Genomic DNA, 20,403 nt, shown 5'->3' on the forward strand with positions numbered 1-20,403 from the left:
AGACGGATGGATGACGGGGTTCGGAGCGCTGTGCAGTTGATGATCCATCGGTGGAATCGCGCGTTCATGCGAAACATGCAGCCCCGTCACGTCAACCATCGAGAACGTTCCAACACAGGTCAGTGTCTCCGGTCGTCGCTGACAGCTCGCCCTCTTGACTAAGTCTACCCCGTCAAGAGGGGAATCCTCCTCCGATGTTCCTATCCCAATGTCCCGGTGCTCGCTCCCTCTTCTTTTCCCTGGTGCTATCTCAATATCTCGGAGCATCAGCTGCACCTCCACACGCCATTCGGAGATGGAGCTGCTGCTCGCAATTACTATTTTCTACTTATCCTCCTTCCACTTATCCTCCTCCGCCTTGACCCCTACTAATCCCCACTTCCTCGCCTGCGGCTCGACCTCCATCATTCCCCTCACCACCGACTATCCCGCTCGCAACTTCACTCCTGACTCCAAGTTCTTCCCCCCCAAGTCCAACTCAATCTCCCTCTCCAACCCCAACTCCTCCCTTCTCTACGCCACCGCCAGGGCCTTCACCGAGCACTCCACTTACCGATTCAATCTCGACTCCCAGGGTACACATGTCCTCCGTCTCCACTTCTTCTCCTTCACCGACAAAAACCATGACCTCGCCACTGCCCGTTTTGACGTCTTCGCCCTCGACCGCTTCCTTCTCTTCGGCTTCTCCGTCCCAAACACCCAAACTCCCGTCATCAAGGAGTACCTTCTCTGGGTGGACACCGCCGAGCTCGCCCTCACCTTCATTCCCCATTCTAATTCCAGTGCATCTACTTTAGCCTTCGTCCACGCGATTGAAGTCTTCCCGGCACCCACCAACCTCATCAGCATCAGCACAGATCCCGACCCAGTACCTTCCAGCCGGAGTATCAACCAATTAGCCCACCAGGCACTGGAGGTAGTCCACAGGATCAACGTGGGAGGCCAAAAGGTGACCCCGGCCAATGACACCCTTTGGAGGACCTGGGTTCCCGACGAGGAGTACCTCTTCACAGACAAGGACTTTTCGCTGGAGAACAGCACGAGCCCCCATAACATCAAATACGCGGCGGGCGTAGATCCTGTAATCGCACCGGCGAATGTCTACGACACTGCCCGAACCATGAACATAACGAGCTCCATGGTATTATCCAACCCTAACTTCGACTTCAACATAACCTGGAGCTTCCCTGTAACTCCAAACTACAGTTACTTGATCCGAATGCATTTCTGTGATTTCGTTTCGAAGACGCATACTGACCTCTACTTCGACGTTTATATCGGCAACCAATATGCGCACCAAGATCTCCATCCAGCTGATAAAGTAGATCAGCTAGCGGAACCTTTCTGTCTGGACTTCACCTTGGACGTTCCAACCTCGCGGCAGCTCATCAATGTTAGCATTGGCCGTTCGAGCAAGAGCAGCCCGACGACGGCTAATGCTATCCTGAACGGGCTGGAGATCATGAAGGTGTTCGGCAGCTTCAACGGAGGCTTCTGAAAGATAACAGGCGGTACAAAAACATACCAGGCCTTCAATGTATTGCATTAATATAGATGTGTCGTACATGGTTTATGTATAGAAAACAAGCTTTACAAGAAAAAATAATGAGGATGTTAGGTTGTACAAAACTGTCATATGTAATCGTGTGAGATCAGCTATAATTAGTATAGTATTAGCTGAATTAGTTGGAGGATCCGGAGAATCATCTGGAGATGATTGTGGCAGAGATTCAGCTTAAATTAGGAAAGTATTGACTGCAGAATTAGCTGGAGGATCCGGAGAATCATCTGGAGATGATTGTGGCAGAGATTCAGTATTATCTCTAACACCCTCCTACAAACTGAGGGGCGGAGAGACACACAGTTTGGACCGAAGATGAAGAAAACGAGCAGCTGTATGATCCTTAGTAAAGATATCTGCTAGTTGTTTAGTGGTGTTGATATAGCGAAGAACAAGATCACCAATAGTCACCTTCTCTCGAACAAAATGATAATCTGTCTCAATATGTTTTGTTCGAGCATGGAACACAGGGTTGGAAGCTAGAGCAAGAGCACTCGAATTATCACAGCACAAAACTGGAGGAGAGGAAAGAGTAACATTAAGGTCACGAAGCACCATGCGTAGCCAGTATAATTCAGAAGTAGTAATGGCCATAGATCGATATTCAGCCTCAGTGCTGGATTAAGATACAACTGGTTGCTTTTTCGAGGATCAGGAAACAAGATTGTCACCCAAAAAGATGCCATAGCCACTAGTTGATCTGCGATCATCAGGATCCCCAGCCCAGTCCGAGTCACAGAACGCTTGAAGATGAAGAGAACTGGGCTTGTAGTGAAGGCCATGATGTGAAGTATGTTTGAGATAGCGAAGAACTCGCTTTGCTGCAATCCAATGAGCTGTCGTTGGTGCATGCATATGCTGGCAGAGTTGATTCACAGAATAGGCTATCTCTGGACGTGTGAAAGTAACATACTGAAGAGCTCCCACTGCATGTCTGTATTCATAAGGATCATCAAGAACATTACCATCAAACTTAGACAATTTAGAGCCAGAGACACAAGGAGCATTGTAAGGTTTTACTCCACCAAGATTAAGTCTGTCGAGTAAATCATATATGTATTTGGCCTGTGACAACTGAAGACCAGTAGCATCCCAAGTTGCTTCGACACCCAAAAAAGATGATAACAGACCAAGATCCTTCATTGCAAACTCTAGCTTAAGCTTATCAATAAAGAAATGAATGGCTGCCTCAACATTACCAGTAATTATTATGTCATCAACGTAAACCAGGATGAAAACAATTGTATCACCAGACTTGTAAGTAAAGAGGGATTGATCTGCTTGTGAACAAACAAACCCAAGATCAGTAAGTGCTGAGCAAAGGCGTTGAAACCAAGCCTGCGGGGCTTGTTTCAAACCATAAATTGATCGATGAAGTCTGCACACCCAATCTGGATGAGTGGAGTCAATAAAACCCTTTGGTTGTTGCATATATACTTCTTCACTTAGAAAACCATGTAGAAAAGCATTAGAAACATCTAATTGTCGTACATGCCAGTGTTGAGAAACAGCAAGAGCTAGAACAATACGAATTGTAGCAGGCTTGACCACGAGACTAAAGGTCTCATGATAATCTATGCCATCTTGTTGATCAAAGCCTTTTGCAACTAATCTGGCCTTAAATCTTTCTATGCTTCCATCAAGCTTCTGTTTGATCTTGAAAACCCATTTATTTCGAACAACATTGTGACTAGTGGGACGAGGACACAGGGACCATGTACCATTTTCAACCAAAGCACTATATTCAGACTCCATAGCTCGACACCAATCAGGGTTGGTAGCAGCTTGGTTATAGGTTTGAGGTTCAAGTGGAAGTTGGACAGTGAGTAGGGCTCTTAGAGGGTATCGTGTGGAGTAGTAGGTATGGTAATTAGTGAAGGATTTTGGTTTGAGATTGCCAGTTCGAGATCGAGTGACGATTTGATGTTGGGGAGGATGTTGTGGTTCTATGAGTGTAATAGGCCTAGGTAAATCAATAATGGGTGAGGTTGGTGTATTTAGTGAATGTGATGGAGAATTAGTATTATCAAGTTCAGGTATAGGCTCAGTTTGTGAGGAAGTTGGTGAGTTGGGTTGATTGGTACAGGTCGTAGGCTCAGTTGGTGGATTGGTGTTGGTGGGTAGAGGTGGTACGATATCTGGTAGAGGAGGTATAGGAAATGTACCTGAATGAGTTAACTGCATGGCATGAGTATCTTTAGGAGGTTGAGTTGATGTAGGAGACACGTGTGTTGGACTCGCGAGCAGGGAAGCAATTCTTATCAAATATGACACTGCGAGAGATGTACACTTTGTGAGATTAAAGATCATAGCACCTGTATCCCTTTTGTTGAGAGCAGTAACCAACAAAGACACAAGGGATGCTACGATAAGAAAGTTTATTTGGATGTATGGTCTGAGAAGAAGGAAACACTTACATCCAAATACTCTTAGAGGACGATAATTTGGATGACATTTGAACAGTTTGAAATAAGGTGTTTCGTGATTAAGGGTGACAGAAGGAAGTCTATTTATAAGATAGACTGCAGTGAGGAATGAATCAACCCAAAAGGATTTCGATAAACTTGATTCAACAAGAAGTGTTAAGCCAGTATCGACGATATATCTATGTTTACGCTTAGCTATGCCATTTTGCTGAGACGTATGAGGACAAGTTAGACGATGGTGAATTCCATGATTTGCAAGAAAATCTTTATATTGATTAGATAAGTATTCACCACCGTTGTCACTTTGGAATTGTTTAATGGTACGCGAGAATTGATTTTCAACAAGGGTCTTGAATTTGACAAAATAGGAAAACACATCAGCTTTATTGAATAAAGGATACAACCAACAAAATCTATTGTAATCGTCTATGAATATTACATAGTATTTGCATCCACTAAGAGATAGGACAGGAGATGTCCATACATCAGAGTGGATTAATTCCAAAGGAGTAGTAAACTTTCTTATTGAATCTGGAAAGGGGAGTTGATGATGTTTTCCTAATTGGCATGAATCGCAGACATGATTTGAGATAGAGACATTTTGAACTGGAAGATGCTGGAATTGAAATATTTTATTGAGATTGGAAGAGGAGGGATGACCAAGTCGCTTGTGCCACATTGCTCGTGAAGTGTTAACTCCAAAAAGAGCAGTGAGACATTTAGCTTTATTCTGAGAGATTTATTGTTGATGAAGAGGATAGAGTCCATGTTTATTGTGTCCCACCAGCAGAACAACCCCCGTCTGTATGTCCTTAATTTCATAGCCATGATTAGAAAACTCAATCAGGACATTATTATCAGCACAAAATTTATAGATTGAAATCAAATTTGTAGAGGCATCTGGACAGTGAGCAATGTCTTTAAGGATGAAGGTTTTATGTGGTGTGTGAATGGATGTTGAGCCAATGTGTTTAATAGGTAAGACAGAGGTATTACCTACACCGCCGATTGATGTATTATCTTCTGGAGCCTGAGGATATTCAAGATTTGCAATATTTGATGTAACATGGGTGTTAGCACCTGTGTCCATGTACCATTGATCATTTTGATGAGCAAAATGGGCTCTGGGAGCATTGTTCTGTGTAGCAAGGAAGGCAAGTTCCTGTGGTGGATGTCTTCCTTGGAAGGCAGTCCAATGCCTTGTGATTAAGTTTTCCACAAATTTGACAAGCACACTGTTTACACTGGTAGCAAGGAGTTGTAGGTGCAGAGAGGGGTATGTTACCTGGTCCAAGGTTATTTGCTCGACCAAAGTTAGGTTTTGGTGCTGCTAGTGGTGGAAATCATGGCCTGCATGGAGCTGTTGGAGTACTAGGCCTGTTTGAATAGAATGCAACAGGACCAGTTTCAGGAGTAATTGTCTGTTTATTGAGCTGATCAAGCATCATCTCATTAAGTAATTCTGAATGGAAATCAGTGAAACTCATAGCCTGGTGTCGTAGAGAGAATGTCAGAGGAGTAATAAATCCAGCAAAGTGAGGATTCAGGCCATTTGTGACATAGGAGATAAGATCATCATCTGAGACTGGCTGTCCCACAGCCGAGAGTTGATCTGCAAAGAGCTTAGCCTGGGTCAGATACTCATAACAGCGGAGGTTACCTTGCTGTAGAGTCTGCAATTGCTTCTTGAGGTGAGTGATTCTGGATGGAGATTGGGAAGCAAATCTTGTAGTGATTGATTTCCAGGCTGATTGTGAAGTATTCAATCCATACATAGAAGAGAGCAGTGATGGTGCTAGAGTAGACTGTAAGAAGGTAAGTAGAGTTTGATCCAGTTTATACCATTTGGCATATTCTGGATTGATAGTACCAGCAATCTTTGCAGCATCATTAACAAATTGCACAGGTGCTGGTTTTGATCCATCAACGAAGCCAATAAGATCATGGCTTCGAAGTAGTGGCAGGAACATAGCCACCCAACCAAGGTAGTCATCAGGGACAGACAATTTCACATTCAAAGTAGGCAGATTAGGTTGTTGAGAGGAAGTAGCATCAGAGTGCGCCATAGGAACGTTAATGGCAAAACTTGATGTTTGCAAAGCTCTGACTTCACCTTGGACGTTCCAACCTCGCGGCAGCTCATCAATGTTAGCATTGGCCGTTCGAGCAAGAGCAGCCCGATGATGGCTAATGCTATCCTGAACGGGCTAGAGATCATGAAGGTGTTCGGTAGCTTCAACGGAAGCTTCTAAAAGATAACAGGCGGTACAAAAACATACCAGGCCTTCAATGTATTGCATTAATATAGATGTGCCGTACATGGTTTATGTATAGAAAACAAGCTTTACAAGGAAAAATAATAAGGGTGTTAGGCTGTACAAAACTGTCATATGTAATCGTGTGAGATCAGCTATAATTAGTATAGTATTGGCTGAATTAGCTGGAGGATCCGGAGATTTATCTGGAGATGATTGTGGCAGAGATTCAGCTTAAATTAGGGAAGTATTGACTGCAGAATTAGCTGGAGGATCCAGAGAATCATCTGGAGATGATTGTGGCAGAGATTCAGTATTATCTCTAACAGCTTCAACCCTGACTCAGGCAATAGCCAAACCAAGAAGATTCATGTTGCCATTCTGATTTCAACCATTGTTGGTGGTGTTTTTCTGATTGCTTCAGCGATCGCTGTCTTGGTGCTTGTATGTAAGAGATGTTGCTCGAAGAGTGTGACAAAGCCAGCGGAAACCCCATTTTTGCGGGCACCATACAGGACCGACGGTGCCAATTCTGCAGAGCTCTCGAGCCAGTTTACTGAAAGAACAGCTCCCAGTGCCTCGCCCCACTTCAAAATGTCTCTTCATATCAGCTTTATTGAGATCAAAGTGGGGACCAACGACTTTGACGACAAGCTCGTGATCGGCACAGGCGGGTTCGGGAAGGTCTATCGGGGAGTTCTCAGCGATGGCACCAGAGTTGCAGTGAAGCGAGGAACGCGACTGTCAGGGCAAGGCTATCCAGAGTTCCAGAGAGAGATCCTTCTCCTGTCACAAATTCGCCACCGCCATCTTGTCTCACTGATTGGTTACTGCGAGGAGCAGTCGGAAATGATCTTGGTCTATGAGTACATGGAGAAGGGTCCTCTCCGGAATTACTTGCATGGCTCCGACTTGCCATGCCTTTCCTGGAAGCAGAGGCTGCAGATATGCATCGACGCCGCCAGGGGCCTCACCTACCTCCATACAGGCTACTCGCATAACATCATACACCGTGATATCAAGTCCACCAACATTCTGCTTGGAGACAAGTACTTGGCCAAAGTATCGGACTTCGGGCTCTCGAGGTGGGGGCCTTCTTACGGGGAAACCCATGTTTCCACCGGGGTCAAGGGCACCTTTGGATATCTAGATCCGGAGTACTTCCAGATCCTGAAACTCACTGATAAGTCTGATGTTTACTCCTTCGGAATGGTGCTCCTTGAGGTGCTGTGCGCGAGGCCAGTGATCGACCAGACACCCTCAAGTGAGCAGGTCAACCTGGCAGAGTGGGCTCTGCAGTGGAGGCAAAGAGGCCAGCTGGAGAAGATCATTGACCCGAGGCTTGTGGGGAAGATCAATGTGAATTCTCTGAGCAAGTTTGGCGAGACAGCGGAGAAGTGCCTTGCAGACTACACTGTTGATAGGCCGACCATGGCGGATGTGCTGTGGAACCTGGAGTATGCTCTCCAGCTTCAGGAAACAGAGCTGAAGAGGGAGCCTTACGAGGACAGTGGTAATGTGGAGTCGCAGTTTCCGGTGACAGCAGTCGGATGGGCGCCTTCAACTAGGATATTAATTGATGAAGGTCGTTCGATGGCAGGGATGAGCGAAGACTGCTCGGACACAACTGCAAGCATGGTCTTCTCCCAGATAATTGTTGATGAAGGCAGATGAACGGGATTGATTTCTAAGGGCAATTTATTAGTTATATCGTTACAATGTAGAAGAATATCAGTGAAATTCTGTGATTGTACGACAGTATGGATGTAGTGCATCCCTCATATTTCCTATCAAGTATCTCTTAATGATTTCAGAACTCGGCTGTGCAAGTTTACTTGGTCCTTGTAGTATGGTCATAATTACTCATCCGAAAAAAATTGCTGACGAAATTGTGAATGGAAGTTACGGTTAATTACCTGCATTGGAATATGAGTGCCTTTTCCTGGCATTAATAATTTATTAAACTTTAGAAGTTCAATCTTTGTAGTTCCCTTGCAACTCTTTAAGGTGCTTTTGCTACATAAAGAATAAGGTGATGTTACAAAGATTGCATCTACTATGAGGACGATGGTGATACCTGCGATGAGTCCTCTACTTTGTTTCCGGCTTATTAGTTGAGTCATGTTTTTTTGGGATTTCTAGTTTATCATCCAGTGTTTGGTTGTTATTTAGACGTCATGGGACTAGGTTGTATCTTTTGCAAGAAACTACCATAGGATTGTCCACTGCACAGTTCATAAAGCACTCCAACCGCTGTCAATCCTAATTCCTAAATAGTGGTATAATTCCACTGTCTTTATAAAATACTACTTATTTTTTCAAAAAAAGAAACCGCCAAGAGTGTGGTCCGGGCCACTCAGCCTGTCATCTTCTACTTATATCATTGTTTTGTTCCAACTTCTCAATGGGCATCCCCACAGCTCGGTGCTCTCAAATTCGACTTCCACAAGGCTTTCCGTCCCTCCTCTACTCGGCGCTCTGAAATTCGACAAACCGGTTTTGAAACCCACGAGTAAGCTGACCTAATCTGTCAGAGAGACTAGAATATAAAAGTATATTTTATTTTAGTAAATAATTAAAATGTTTGATATATGGTTCCCACTTCATTGCCAACAACAAAAAAATAAAAAAAGAAAAAGAAAAGAAAAGATGAGACATCCCCCCTCATCACCAATTTCTAGGGGTGCAAATGGGTCGGGTCGGGTCCTGAGTGATCCTGACCCAATTCGATTTTTTGTTCGGGTCCTAATTTTGGACCCAGACCCGACCCAGTTGAAGATCGGATCGGGTCGGGTCCGATTCGGATCCTGTTCGGGTCTAAATCGGATCCATTTTTTTTGTGCTTTTGGAGTAGATTTGGGCAAATCTAATTTGGTAATATCATAATTATGAGGTGCTGGGTGACCCATGACTCGAAAGACTTGCTAAGTCATGGTGACCTTGAGACAGAACAGATGACCCATGACTAACTAAGTCGGTCTACAAGCCAAATGTCATACCACGCTATTTTTTATCTATATGACTGATTGGACGGAACTTGGTGTCTCCCAGCTCCCCTCTCACGAGGACAAAAAAAATCCCAGACCTTCTTCCAAAATCCAATTCCATTGCAGAAAACTGGCACATGACCCATATTCAGTTCAGTGTTCCCTCACTTTCGCCCTTCAAAAGTTAAAAGAAACAAAAACCCAAAAACAGAAGGAAAAAAAAAAAAGAAAAGCCAGCTACCGAGACATCAGAGGTATCAACAGTGTAATAGATCGAGAGAGAATCCTGACGGGCCGAGGTTCTTTTGGATGCTGTGAACCTATGCTTGTTGCTATCCTTCCACACTTGAACCCTACTCCCCTTAGGCCTTAGGGCTTTTCCTCCTTTTTTTTTTTTTTTTCTCTCTCTCTTTCTCTTCATGTCCATTCAGGCCGAGTCGGGGCCGTTCGGTAAATCCAAACCCGACCCAGAAAATTTTAGGACCTGACCCGGACCCGCGGGTCCTAAAATTCGGGTCGGGTCGAGTTTACGCGGGTCGGGTCATGGGTTGACCCGACCCATTTGCAGCCTTACCTATTTCTCACAATCCGTGGTCATGACTGGAAAAACATTATGACAATTTCATACCGGCCATCCGAAGGCTGGACCTTGTGTGTCACGCCCCGGATTCGGATCCGTGACACGGCCCTGCTATTGCCGACTACCGCCCACAATAGCACGCAGCCTCATACATGGGTAACAGGGTAGTCAAACCAACCAAACCTTTATATATGAAGGCATTTTTAGTACAACATGCTGGTCAGTACCCAAATACAGAGCTTCTATGTAGTTTATGTACACAAAGTATACTTGTACCCCAAAAGAAAGAAGCCCCGTTGCTAAAGAGAAATGCATCTGATGACGATCATTGATGAGGATCTGAAAGAAAATGCAAATAAATAGGTATGAGCTACGCGGCTCAGTAAGTAATCCTGCATAATCTTATCGGATCAACTAAAAGACTGAACATGCTTTTTAGGGTTTGAGAAGCTGACATGCATATTATCTAACAATTTATCATGGCAAAATATGTATGCTGGGTAAACAAAGTAGTATTTCGAGTCAAGCAAAAATTTTCATAAAGTATACATATGAAACCGTGCCCCCAGCATGCCATGGTCCATCCTCTCGGATGCTACTGCGAAGTCAATCTCGGCCACTGGCGGGGCCAGCTCAATTATTATTCAGCCACTGGCGGGGCAGGCTCAGTCATTCTTGGCCACGAGCAAGGCCAGCTCAGTTACATTCGATCAGTAGCATCTTTGAGTCCATTTATAGTGCCCTTCGGCTAAATAGAAAATTTTGTTGTACTTACTTGCATGCATGATTTAAAATATCAGCATAATCGTAATGCATATATGGCCATAAATTGTAAATCAGGCAAGTTACTTACTTATCATAACATATCATTCATGAAGTATGTACTTGAATAACACCTATGAAAATATTAATAACATGACATGATCCAAAGTTGGATTAGAACAGGTTACTTACAATAAGTAGTATTCCAATTCCTTGGGTCCGGTCGACGGGTCTTTGATTCCTAAAATCACATTGCATGACCCACATTATCCTCTAATTAACATAAATTTTGTTCATCTTACCATGGACTTGTTTGTATCCCAACCAAGGATTTAACCTAGTTCAATTCACCCAACTTGAAGCCTTTGGGTTTAATTAAAGTAACTTTGGGTCTACAAGGCCTAATTGGGCCTTTAATGAAAGGGTTGGGTCGGATTTGTGGTTAGGTCCACTCTTTTTCTAACCAATTTGGCCTTCTGCCAACATAATTGGACTTAAATTGGGCCTGATCTATATTCAATTGGAACTGCTGGAACTAATCCAACTTAATTGGGTTCGGATCCAAATTAATTTGGGCGTAATTCGGTTCGAATTTGACTCAATTTGTAGTTTGGGTTTGTCCAGACTTAGCCCAATCTGATTGGGCTCAGGTTCAGGTTCAATTGGCTAAACTAATTTTTTATTATTGGGCATAACGGGTTTCGGACCCGAATCCCGATCCGTCCCGTTAGGCCGGACCCGTTAAGGGTCTCTTCTCTTTTTTTTTTTCTTTCTTTTTCTTTTTCTTTCTCTCCCTTTTCTTTTCTTTTTCTTCTCTTCTCCAGAACCTTCCCGACTCCCGACTCCCGACTCTCTTCACCCTTTCTCCTCCTCTCTTCTCCGACGAAGGGAGGACGACGAGCGGAGGGGAGGACGGCGAGTGGAGGGGGGCCGGGCCACGACCGGCGGCGTCCGCAGCCAGGCCCATGACGCCTTCGGCCGCGCCTGCGGCCGATGCCCGCGGCCAAGCCCCGCGGCATCCCCGGCCGAGCCCACGACACTCTCGGCCGCGCCTGCGGTCAGCGCTCATGCCGACGGTGCTCGCGGCCGAAGCCAGCGGCCGCCGCACACGATGACGAGCCGGTGAGTCCTCGTTCCTTTTCTTCTTTCCTTCTTTTCTTTCTTTTCTTTCTTGCCTTCTTCTCTGCTTTCCCTCTCTTCTTTCATGACCATAGAGGGGGCGACCCCATGCCGGGGCTCGGGAGGGGGGCCGGATGGAGGTCGGCCGGCGGCTCCTGTGGCGCCTGTAGCAGCCGCGGCCCATGGTCGCCGACCCTCTCTCCTCGTGGAGAAGAGGGACCTCAGGAGAGGAAGAGCCAGCGACGGGGACCAACGGCGCCGGCGACGCTTGCGGCCGCACACGGGTGAGTCCCCTCTTCCCTCTCTCCTTTTTCTTCTTTCTTTCTTTTTCTTTTCTTTCCTCCCTTCTTCTTCTTCACCGAGACCCCCTATCCCACTGAAGAAGAAGAAGGGGAATGGGCTCCAGCCGACTGCAACCCCCTACCGAGAGCCGGCAGCGACTGCAGCTGAGATCCCTCCTCTATTTTATTTTGAAAACAGGGAAGATGAAGGACTGAGCATGATCAGGGAGCTTACCCATTTCCAGGGATGATCTGCAGTGCTCCCTGCTCTGGCGCTTCAGCGGTCGTCCCAGAAAATCCTTGGAGAGGAAGAAGAGTTGTAAGGGGTCTATACATGAGGCTCTAAGGTGTCACCCCCAGCTTTCCCCTTGTGAAGAGCCTAACAGCCCCAGCTGGCCCTAGTCACATCCATGCACAAAGCATGAGGTGGCAGCCATCAAACGGGCTGCCAACCATGGGCCTAGTTAGCCTATTAGATGTTATGGCCCAATGCTCGAATATGGGCCCAAAAAGGTGTATTGGGCCCAGTTGATTTTTGGGCCCAGGTATTACATTGTGGGCCTCCTCTTAAATGGTAAATATAATTTGTAGGTGCATGGTTATTGATCATAGAAGAAATCCCAAAATGTACACAATATATCACCCAGCCACAATTATGGGAGGAAGGGAGATCTAGACACTCGTCCACCGATAGAGTTTTCATTTTTCGTTACAACGGCTGCTCACACTGTTCTAGTATAAACATAACCAAAAGAGTCGAGAGAAAGAAGATGGCGTAAGAATGGAGGGGCGGCTACAAAACATATCCAAAGAATTTCTCTCGAGTGGTGAGCAACGAAAGAGGCGACCCATTCTGTAGCCTTGTTTACCTTTCGGTACACATGAGCAGCATGAAATAAGCCACAATCTCTTGCCATCATGTGGATATCCCTAAGCATTCAGTGGCCATCGCCGCCGATCCTCATTCCAAATTCACTCGATCACCGTAGTGGAGTTTTTTTTTAGGATAGAGTTTTTTCAATAACACCCGAGGAGGTGAGGTTTCACCAAAAAATAACATTGAAGGAGAAACCTGTCCTCCATAGGGCATAAAGAGGATATGTAGCGGTGGCTGGCATCTTTCTCCATGGCCTCTTCTCCCCAAGCAAACTGCTTAGCACGTTAATTATGTTCTTTCTCATTATAGCAACATATAACATCTATTCTCTAACAAAAACAAAACAAAAAAAATGTCCTATCTATGTGTTACAAAGATTGATAATATTTTGAAGAAAGGCCAGTATAATAAGATTATGGGTTATCAAAACCTGCATTAATCCAAACTCAATTCAACCTTATGCCTGAGTTGATATTTATCGAGCCAAATCCATCTCAACTAAGTGATACAAACCTCATCCCAACTATGAGTTGGGTTGATCCTGCCTAAATGATAGACCTACCAGGTTTCATTTGGAGGTAGACTTAGGCCCTGTTTGGGGGAGCTTTTGGAGGGCCAAAAAGCACTTTCTGGCCCTCCAAAAGTACTTTTAGGTAAAAAAGTGTGTTTGGTAAAATTTCCAAGAAGCTGTTTCAGCTTTTGCGGGAAGCTGAAAACAGCTTTTTGGCAGAAGCCCAATTTTGGAGCTTTCCGAAAACGCTGTTTTCAGCTTTGTCGGGAAGCTGTATTTTTGACCAAAATACCCCCATTTAAAAGTTTTTTTCCTCCCAAAAATCTCAATCGCACCGCCTCTTTCTCTCTCACCATCCCCCCCTCTCTCTCTCTCTCCCTCTCTATCTCCTTCTCCTCAATGCCGCCGACCCTCCTCTTTTTTTTTTTTGGGGGGGGAGGCAGCCACCACGCCGGCCACCCGTGGCCGCGCCCCCCAGCCCCCACCCGAGCCCCCCGCCGCTGCGACCCACCACGCAGCAAAAAAAAAAAAAAAAAGAAAGGGGAGGAAGGGGCCGCCATGGTCGTTGCCTCCCCGGCCGGCCCGCCGTCTCGGCCCCCTCCCGAGGCCCCCCCTCCCCCACGGTCGCCGCGGCCCGCCGTCCCGACCCCCTCCCGAGCCCCCCCTCCCCCCGCGGTCGTCGGGGCCCGCCGTCCCGGCCCCCTCCCGAGCCCCCCTCCTCCCGCGGCCGCCGCGGCCCGCCATCCCGGCCCCCCTCCCGCGGCCGCCGCGGCCCGGCCCCCCTTCCGGCGCCGCCGGCTTCGCGGGAGAAGAAGAAAGGAGAAGAAGGAAAGAGAGGAAGGAAGGAGAAGAAGAGAAGAAAAAAGAAAAGAAAAAAAAAGAAAAAAAGGAAAGAAAAAAAAGAGAAGAAAAAAAAGAAAAGGAAAGAAAAAGAAAAAAAAAAAATAAATAAATAAATAAATATGTATATAAATGAACGAATAAATAAATAAATAAAATAATAAATAAATATATTTCAATGAAATAAAATAATAAATAAATAAATAAATAAAAATATTAGTAATTATTTGACCAATTTTTTCACCTAGTTAGAAAATTTGTTAGAGAAATAAATGGTCATCAAAAGAGTAAAAAATTAATTTATACTAATAATTATAATATTTTATATATTTATTATTGTATTATACTATAAATATAATATAATATAATATTATGTTATGTTAAATAATTTAATATTATATTAAATTATTATCCTATAGTATACAATGTTATAGTACTATATTATAATAATATTATGTTACATCACATTAATATTATACTATATCATATATTTATGTATTAATATATATTATATTTTATTATGCACTATTGTATAATACTAGTAATGTCCTTTATGGTCATTTTGCCATATAAAAGTACTTTCTCAGTTTGTTTATCAAACAAATGTTAAAGTGCCACAACACTTTAGAAATATAGTTACCAAACAGAAACAGCTTTTTTATAAAAGCTCTACTTCCAACAGCTCTACTTCTAACAGCTCTACTTCCAACAGCTCTACTGCCAACAGCTCCCCCAAACAGGGCCTTACTCTCATCAATTCAATGCCCACCTCGCTCCCTATTTACTTTATATCTATCATCAAGCTCCCTTCCCCACCCGGGTTGTAACAAAAATTGAAAAGTGCAGATGACCTTTTTATTTGGACCCATACCTCAGAAGCACATAGCTTGCAAAGTCAACTAGCAAATGGTATATTTGCAGGAGGAAGGAGGTCCAGGGATCAACAAGGATATTACCTAATTCAACAGCGTTGCTAGAGAAATAAGGGTGGAGGTTTATTACAAAAGATCTTTGCCTTTAAAGAAAGCAAATTGAGCATGCCTATCATAAGAAGGTAAAATTGTCCATGAGTTGGAAGCCCCGACGGAGATGTTCAAATTTTTGGAAAGACGTTATTAAGACTCTTCCACCATTTTGGAACAGAGTCCACTTCTATATTGGAAACGGCAGAGGGACTTTGTTTTGGAAAGATAGCTGGCTATATGATACTCCTCTCAAGTTGATCTCCCCTACCCTCTATGTTTGCAGCTTAATAAAAAATAGATCAGTGCCGGATTTCTTCAAGTCGAGAACCATTTTATGGAAACTCAAATCTCCGGCAATCAAAAGAGGTATGCTCATAGCTCAACCACTTGCTCTCCTTACTAGGTGCGGTTACATTCAATAGCGAAGAGGACAAAATTGTCTGGAGATATCAGATTGTGAAGGTACTTTTTCATCATCGTCCCTTTTTCTATTTACTAACTCTAGAGGAGTAACATGTAGGTTCGCGTCTTCTCTTTGGAACCTCTGTAAACCCCTAAAGATGAAAAGCATCCTTGGGCTCTGCTACAAGAGAGAGCTCAATACAAGAGACGCCCTTGGCAAGAAGCTTGGAAAGAATAGTGGTGGATGTGTTCTTTGTCAACAAGCAGTGGACTTTGTATCTCTCCTCTCCCTCTCCCTTGTATCTCTCTCCTAAAACTTTTGTAATTTCTCCTGATCTTTGATTTTTAATAAAAGCTGGATGGCTATTTTTCTAGCCCTCCTTATCATTAAAAAAAAAAAAAAAACTTTTAAGCAATTTTGAATGGCTCTACAAACTTATTTTGAAACCCAAGAGTAAACTAACCTTCTACTTCATCACTGAAAAAAAATTATAGCATGTACTACGCGCACCAGTATGCCCGTACATGCCACCAATCACCAAGGCGTATTTATATATGCCAATCACCATCGAATGGAATCCACGGTAATACATCACGGTGATTGGTGGCATGCACAACCGTACCAATACATGTAGTATAGATAATAATTTTTCATCACAAAATTAAAATATAAAAATTTATTTTAATAAATAATTAACAAGTTGGATATGGTTCCTATTTGTTTTATGATGAATATCATATAATCATTACTTGGATTGTTTGAGTCAGGTTGTCTTTGTCTGGAGGAGTGTAAATTCTTCATGATTATAGCCGAAGAAAATTCAAACAACCAAGTGTGCCATAAATTTTAAAGCTACCCCGCTTAGATGTGGCTCTAATATATCATGGTGGATTTTAAAATAAAAATTATTAACAAAAAAAAATTGAACCTGTCAAATATACCAAATATCTAAATCAAAACAATTTCCCACCGCTCAGATCGCAAAAGATCTGCTACCCATTTGATGCGGAGCGTTGACCAGCTAGTCAATATCGAGGTCTGTATACGATCAAACCGCACCACCAAATTTCCACACCGGATAACATTTTGCTGGCCAGGGTTGAATCTTTCGCGCGAATGAAGGATTCGCCTGCCTTCGCGCGAATCTGCCGTTGGATCATCCCCTGGTCGCTTTGAGCTATGTGCAGATGGATGGATGACGGGGTTCGGAGCGCTGTGCAAGTTGATGATCTATCGGTGGATTCGCGCGTTCATGCGAAACATGCAGCCCCGTCAAGTCAACCATCGAGAACGTTCCAACACAGGTCAGTGTCTCCGGTCGTCGCTGACAGCTCGCCCTCTTTACTAAGTCTACCCCGTCAAGAGGGGAATCCTCCTCAGATCTTCCTATCCCAATATCCCGGTGCTCGCCCCCTCTTCTTTTCCCTGGTGCTATCTCAATATCTCGGAGCATCAACTGCACCTCTCCACACGCCATTAGGAGATGGAGCTGCTGCTCGCAATTACTATTTTCTACTTATCCTCCTTCCACTTATCCTCCTCCGCCTTCACCCCTACCAATCCCCACTTCCTCGCCTGCGGCTCGACCCCCATCATTCCCCTCACCACCGACAATCCCGCTCGCAACTTCACTCCCGACTCCGACTTCTTCACCCCCAAGTCCAACTCAATCTCCCTCTCCAACCCCAACTCCTCCCTTCTCTACGCCACCGCCAGGGCCTTCACCGAGCGCTCCACTTACCGATTCAAGCTCGACTCCCAGGGTACACATGTCCTCCGTCTCCACTTCTTCTCCTTCACCGACCAAAACCATGACCTCGCCACTGCCCGTTTTGACGTCTCCGCCCTCGACCGCTTCCTCCTCTTCGGCTTCTCCGTCCCAAACACCCAAACTCCCGTCATCAAGGAGTACCTTCTCTGGGTGGACACCGCCGAGCTCGCCCTCACCTTCATTCCCCATTCTAATTCCAGTGCATCCTCTTTAGCCTTCGTCAACGCGATTGAAGTCTTCCCGGCACCCACCAACCTCATCAGCAACAGCACAGATCCCGAGCCAGTACCTTCCAGCCGGCGTATCAACCAATTAGCCCACCAGGCACTGGAGATAGTCCACAGGATCAACGTGGGAGGCCAAAAGGCGACCCCGGCCAATGACACCCTTTGGAGGACCTGGGTTCCCGACGACGAGTACCTCTTCACAGACAAGGACTTTTCGCTGGATAACAGCACGAGCCCCCAGAACATCAAATACGCGGCGGACGAAGACCGTGTAATCGCACCGGCGAACGTCTACGACACTGCCCGAACCATGAACAGAACGAGCTCCATGGTATCCTCCAAACCCAACTTCAACATAACCTGGAGCTTCCCTGTAACTCCAAGCTACAGTTACTTGATCCGAATGCATTTCTGTGATTTCGTTTCGAAGACGTATAATCGTGACCTCTACTTCGACGTTTATATCGGCGACCAATTTGCGTACCGAGATCTCCAACCATCCGATAAAGTAGAGCAGCTTGCGGAAGCTTTCTTTCTGGACTTCACCTTGGACGTTCCAACCTCGCGGCAGCTCATCAATGTTAGCATTGGCCGTTCGAGCAAAAGCAGCCCGACGATGGCTAATGCTATCCTCAACGGGCTGGAGATCATGAAGGTGAACCCCGGCAGCCTCGACGGAAGCATCAACCCTGACTCAAGCATTAGCCAAACCAAGAAGATTCATGTTGCCATTCTGATTTCAACCACTGTTGGTGGTGTTTTTCTGATTGCTTCAGCGATCTTTGTCTTGGTGCTTGTATGTAAGAGATGTTGCTCGAAGAGTGAGACAAAGCCAGCGGAAACCCCATTTTTGCGGGCACCATACAGGAACGACGGTGCCAATTTTGTTGAGCTCTCGAGCCAGTTTACTGAAAGAACAGCTCCCAGTGCCTCTCCCCACTTCAAAATGTCTCTTCATATCAGCTTTATTGAGATCAAAGTGGGGACCAACGACTTTGACGACAAGCTCGTGATCGGCACAGGCGGGTTTGGGAAGGTCTATCGGGGAGTTCTCAGCGATGGCACCAGAGTTGCAGTGAAGCGAGGAACGCGACGGTCAGGGCAAGGCTATCCAGAGTTCCAGAGAGAGATCCTTCTCCTGTCACAAATTCGCCACCGCCATCTTGTCTCACTGATTGGTTACTGCGAGGAGCAGTCGGAAATGGTCTTGGTCTATGAGTACATGGAGAAGGGGCCTCTCCGGAGTTACTTGCATGGCTCCGACATGCCATGCCTTTCCTGGAAGCAGAGGCTGCAGATATGCATCGACGCCGCCAGGGGCCTCACCTACCTCCATACAGGCTACTCGCATAACATCATACACCGTGATATCAAGTCCACCAACATTCTGCTTGGAGACAAGTACTTGGCCAAAGTATCGGACTTCGGGCTCTCGAGGTGGGGGCCTTCTTACGGGGAAACCCATGTTTCCACCGGGGTCAAGGGCACCTTTGGATATCTAGATCCGGAGTACTTCAAGATCCTGAAACTCACTGATAAGTCTGATGTTTACTCCTTCGGAATGGTGCTCCTTGAGGTGCTGTGCGCGAGGCCAGTGATCGACCAGACACTCTCAAGTGAGCAGGTCAACCTGGCAGAGTGGGCTCTGCAGTGGAAGCAAAGAGGCCAGGTGGAGAAAATCATTGACCCGAGGCTTGTGGGGAAGATCAATGTGAATTCTCTGAGCAAGTTTAGCGAGACAGCGGAGAAGTGCCTTGCAGAGTATGCTGTTGATAGGCCGACCATGGCGGATGTGCTCTGGAACTTGGAGTATGCTTTCCAGCTTCAGGAAACCGAGCTGAAGAGGGAGCCTTACGAGGACAGTGGTAATGTGGAGTCGTAGTTTCCGGTGGCAGCAGTGGGATGGTCGTCTTCAACTAGGATATCAATTGATGAAGGTCGTTCGATGGCAAGGATGAGCGAAGACTGCTCGGACACAACTGCAAGCAAGGTCTTCTCCCAGATAATTGTTGATGAAGGCAGATGAACGGGATTGATTTCTAAGGGCAATTAATTAGTTATATCGTTACAATGTAGAAGAATATCAGTGAAATTCTGTGATTGTACGACAGTAAGGATGTAGTGCATCCCTCGTATTTTCTATCAAGTATCTCCTAATGATTTCAGAACTCGGCTGTGCAAGTTTACTTGGTCCTTGTAGTATGGTCATAATTACTCATCCGAATAAAATTGCTGACGAAATTGTGAATGGAAGTTACGGTTAATTACCTGCATTGGAATATGAGTGCCTTTTCCTGGCATTAATAATTTATTAAACTTTAGAAGTTCAATCTTTATAGTTCCCTTGCAACTCTTTAAGGTGCTTTTGCCACATAAATGATAAGGTGATGTTACAAAGATTGCATCTACTATGAGGACGATGGTGATACCTGCGATGAGTCCTCTACTTTGTTTCCGGCTTATTAGTTGCGTCATGTTTTTTTGGGATTTCTAGTTTATCATCCAGTGTTTGGTTGTTATTTAGACGTCATGGGACTAGGTTGTATCTTTTGCAAGAAACTACCATAGGATCGTCCACTGCACAGTTCATAAAGCACTCCAACCGCTGTCAATCCTAAATAGTGGTATAGTTCCACCGTCTTTATAAAATAGGAGAAATTAATTCCCCACCCTCCAAAAGAGTCTAGTATAACAATAAATCCCTATTGACTAGTCTTATAACAACCAGTCCAATAATTTTAGTATGTTTAATTCCCGATCCTTGAGAGTATTTTTATGAGACGAAAATACCCCTCCTCAAAGTACCCAATTTTTCTCCCCAAACTGAAACTCACCTTC

At 45.1% G+C, this 20,403-nt stretch overlaps 1 protein-coding gene, 1 long non-coding RNA gene and 1 pseudogene across 2 annotated transcripts; 2 read left to right on the plus strand and 1 right to left on the minus strand.

The window, feature by feature from the left end:
- The first annotated feature begins 210 nt into the window (after positions 1–210).
- LOC103711463 (putative receptor-like protein kinase At5g24010 pseudogene) lies at positions 211–7,916 on the plus strand (annotated as a pseudogene).
- A 2,058-nt stretch (positions 7,917–9,974) lies between these two features.
- LOC148703211 (uncharacterized) lies at positions 9,975–12,292 on the minus strand. Its single transcript, XR_015988388.1, has 2 exons — positions 12,207–12,292; positions 9,975–10,148 (listed from the first exon to the last, which is right to left on the minus strand). It is a non-coding gene; the product is annotated as an uncharacterized LOC148703211 (long non-coding RNA).
- Positions 12,293–16,870: 4,578 nt separating this feature from the next.
- On the plus strand, positions 16,871–19,818 carry LOC148703212 (putative receptor-like protein kinase At5g24010). The gene is made up of 2 exons (XM_088723624.1): positions 16,871–17,896; positions 17,996–19,818. The coding sequence occupies exons 1-2, from the start codon at positions 17,051–17,053 to the stop codon at positions 19,445–19,447; spliced, it is 2,298 nt and encodes a 765-aa protein (XP_088579750.1). The 5' UTR covers positions 16,871–17,050; the 3' UTR covers positions 19,448–19,818.
- The last annotated feature ends 585 nt before the right edge of the window (positions 19,819–20,403 follow it).

The sequence above is a fragment of the Phoenix dactylifera genome, chromosome 6 (genome assembly GCF_051530095.1).
Source record: "Phoenix dactylifera cultivar Ajwa chromosome 6, Ajwa_hap1_PhDact_Kaust_v1.1, whole genome shotgun sequence".
NCBI lineage: Eukaryota > Viridiplantae > Streptophyta > Magnoliopsida > Arecales > Arecaceae > Phoenix > Phoenix dactylifera.

Bases quoted from the DNA above. Each gene is read 5' to 3' on its own strand.
- LOC148703212 (XM_088723624.1), top strand. From the start codon at position 17,051: ATGGAGCTGCTGCTCGCAATTACTATTTTCTACTTATCCTCCTTCCAC. The intron at 17,897-17,995 runs GTATCCTCCAAA...TTCGTTTCGAAG, and splicing joins TGAACAGAACGAGCTCCATG to ACGTATAATCGTGACCTCTA.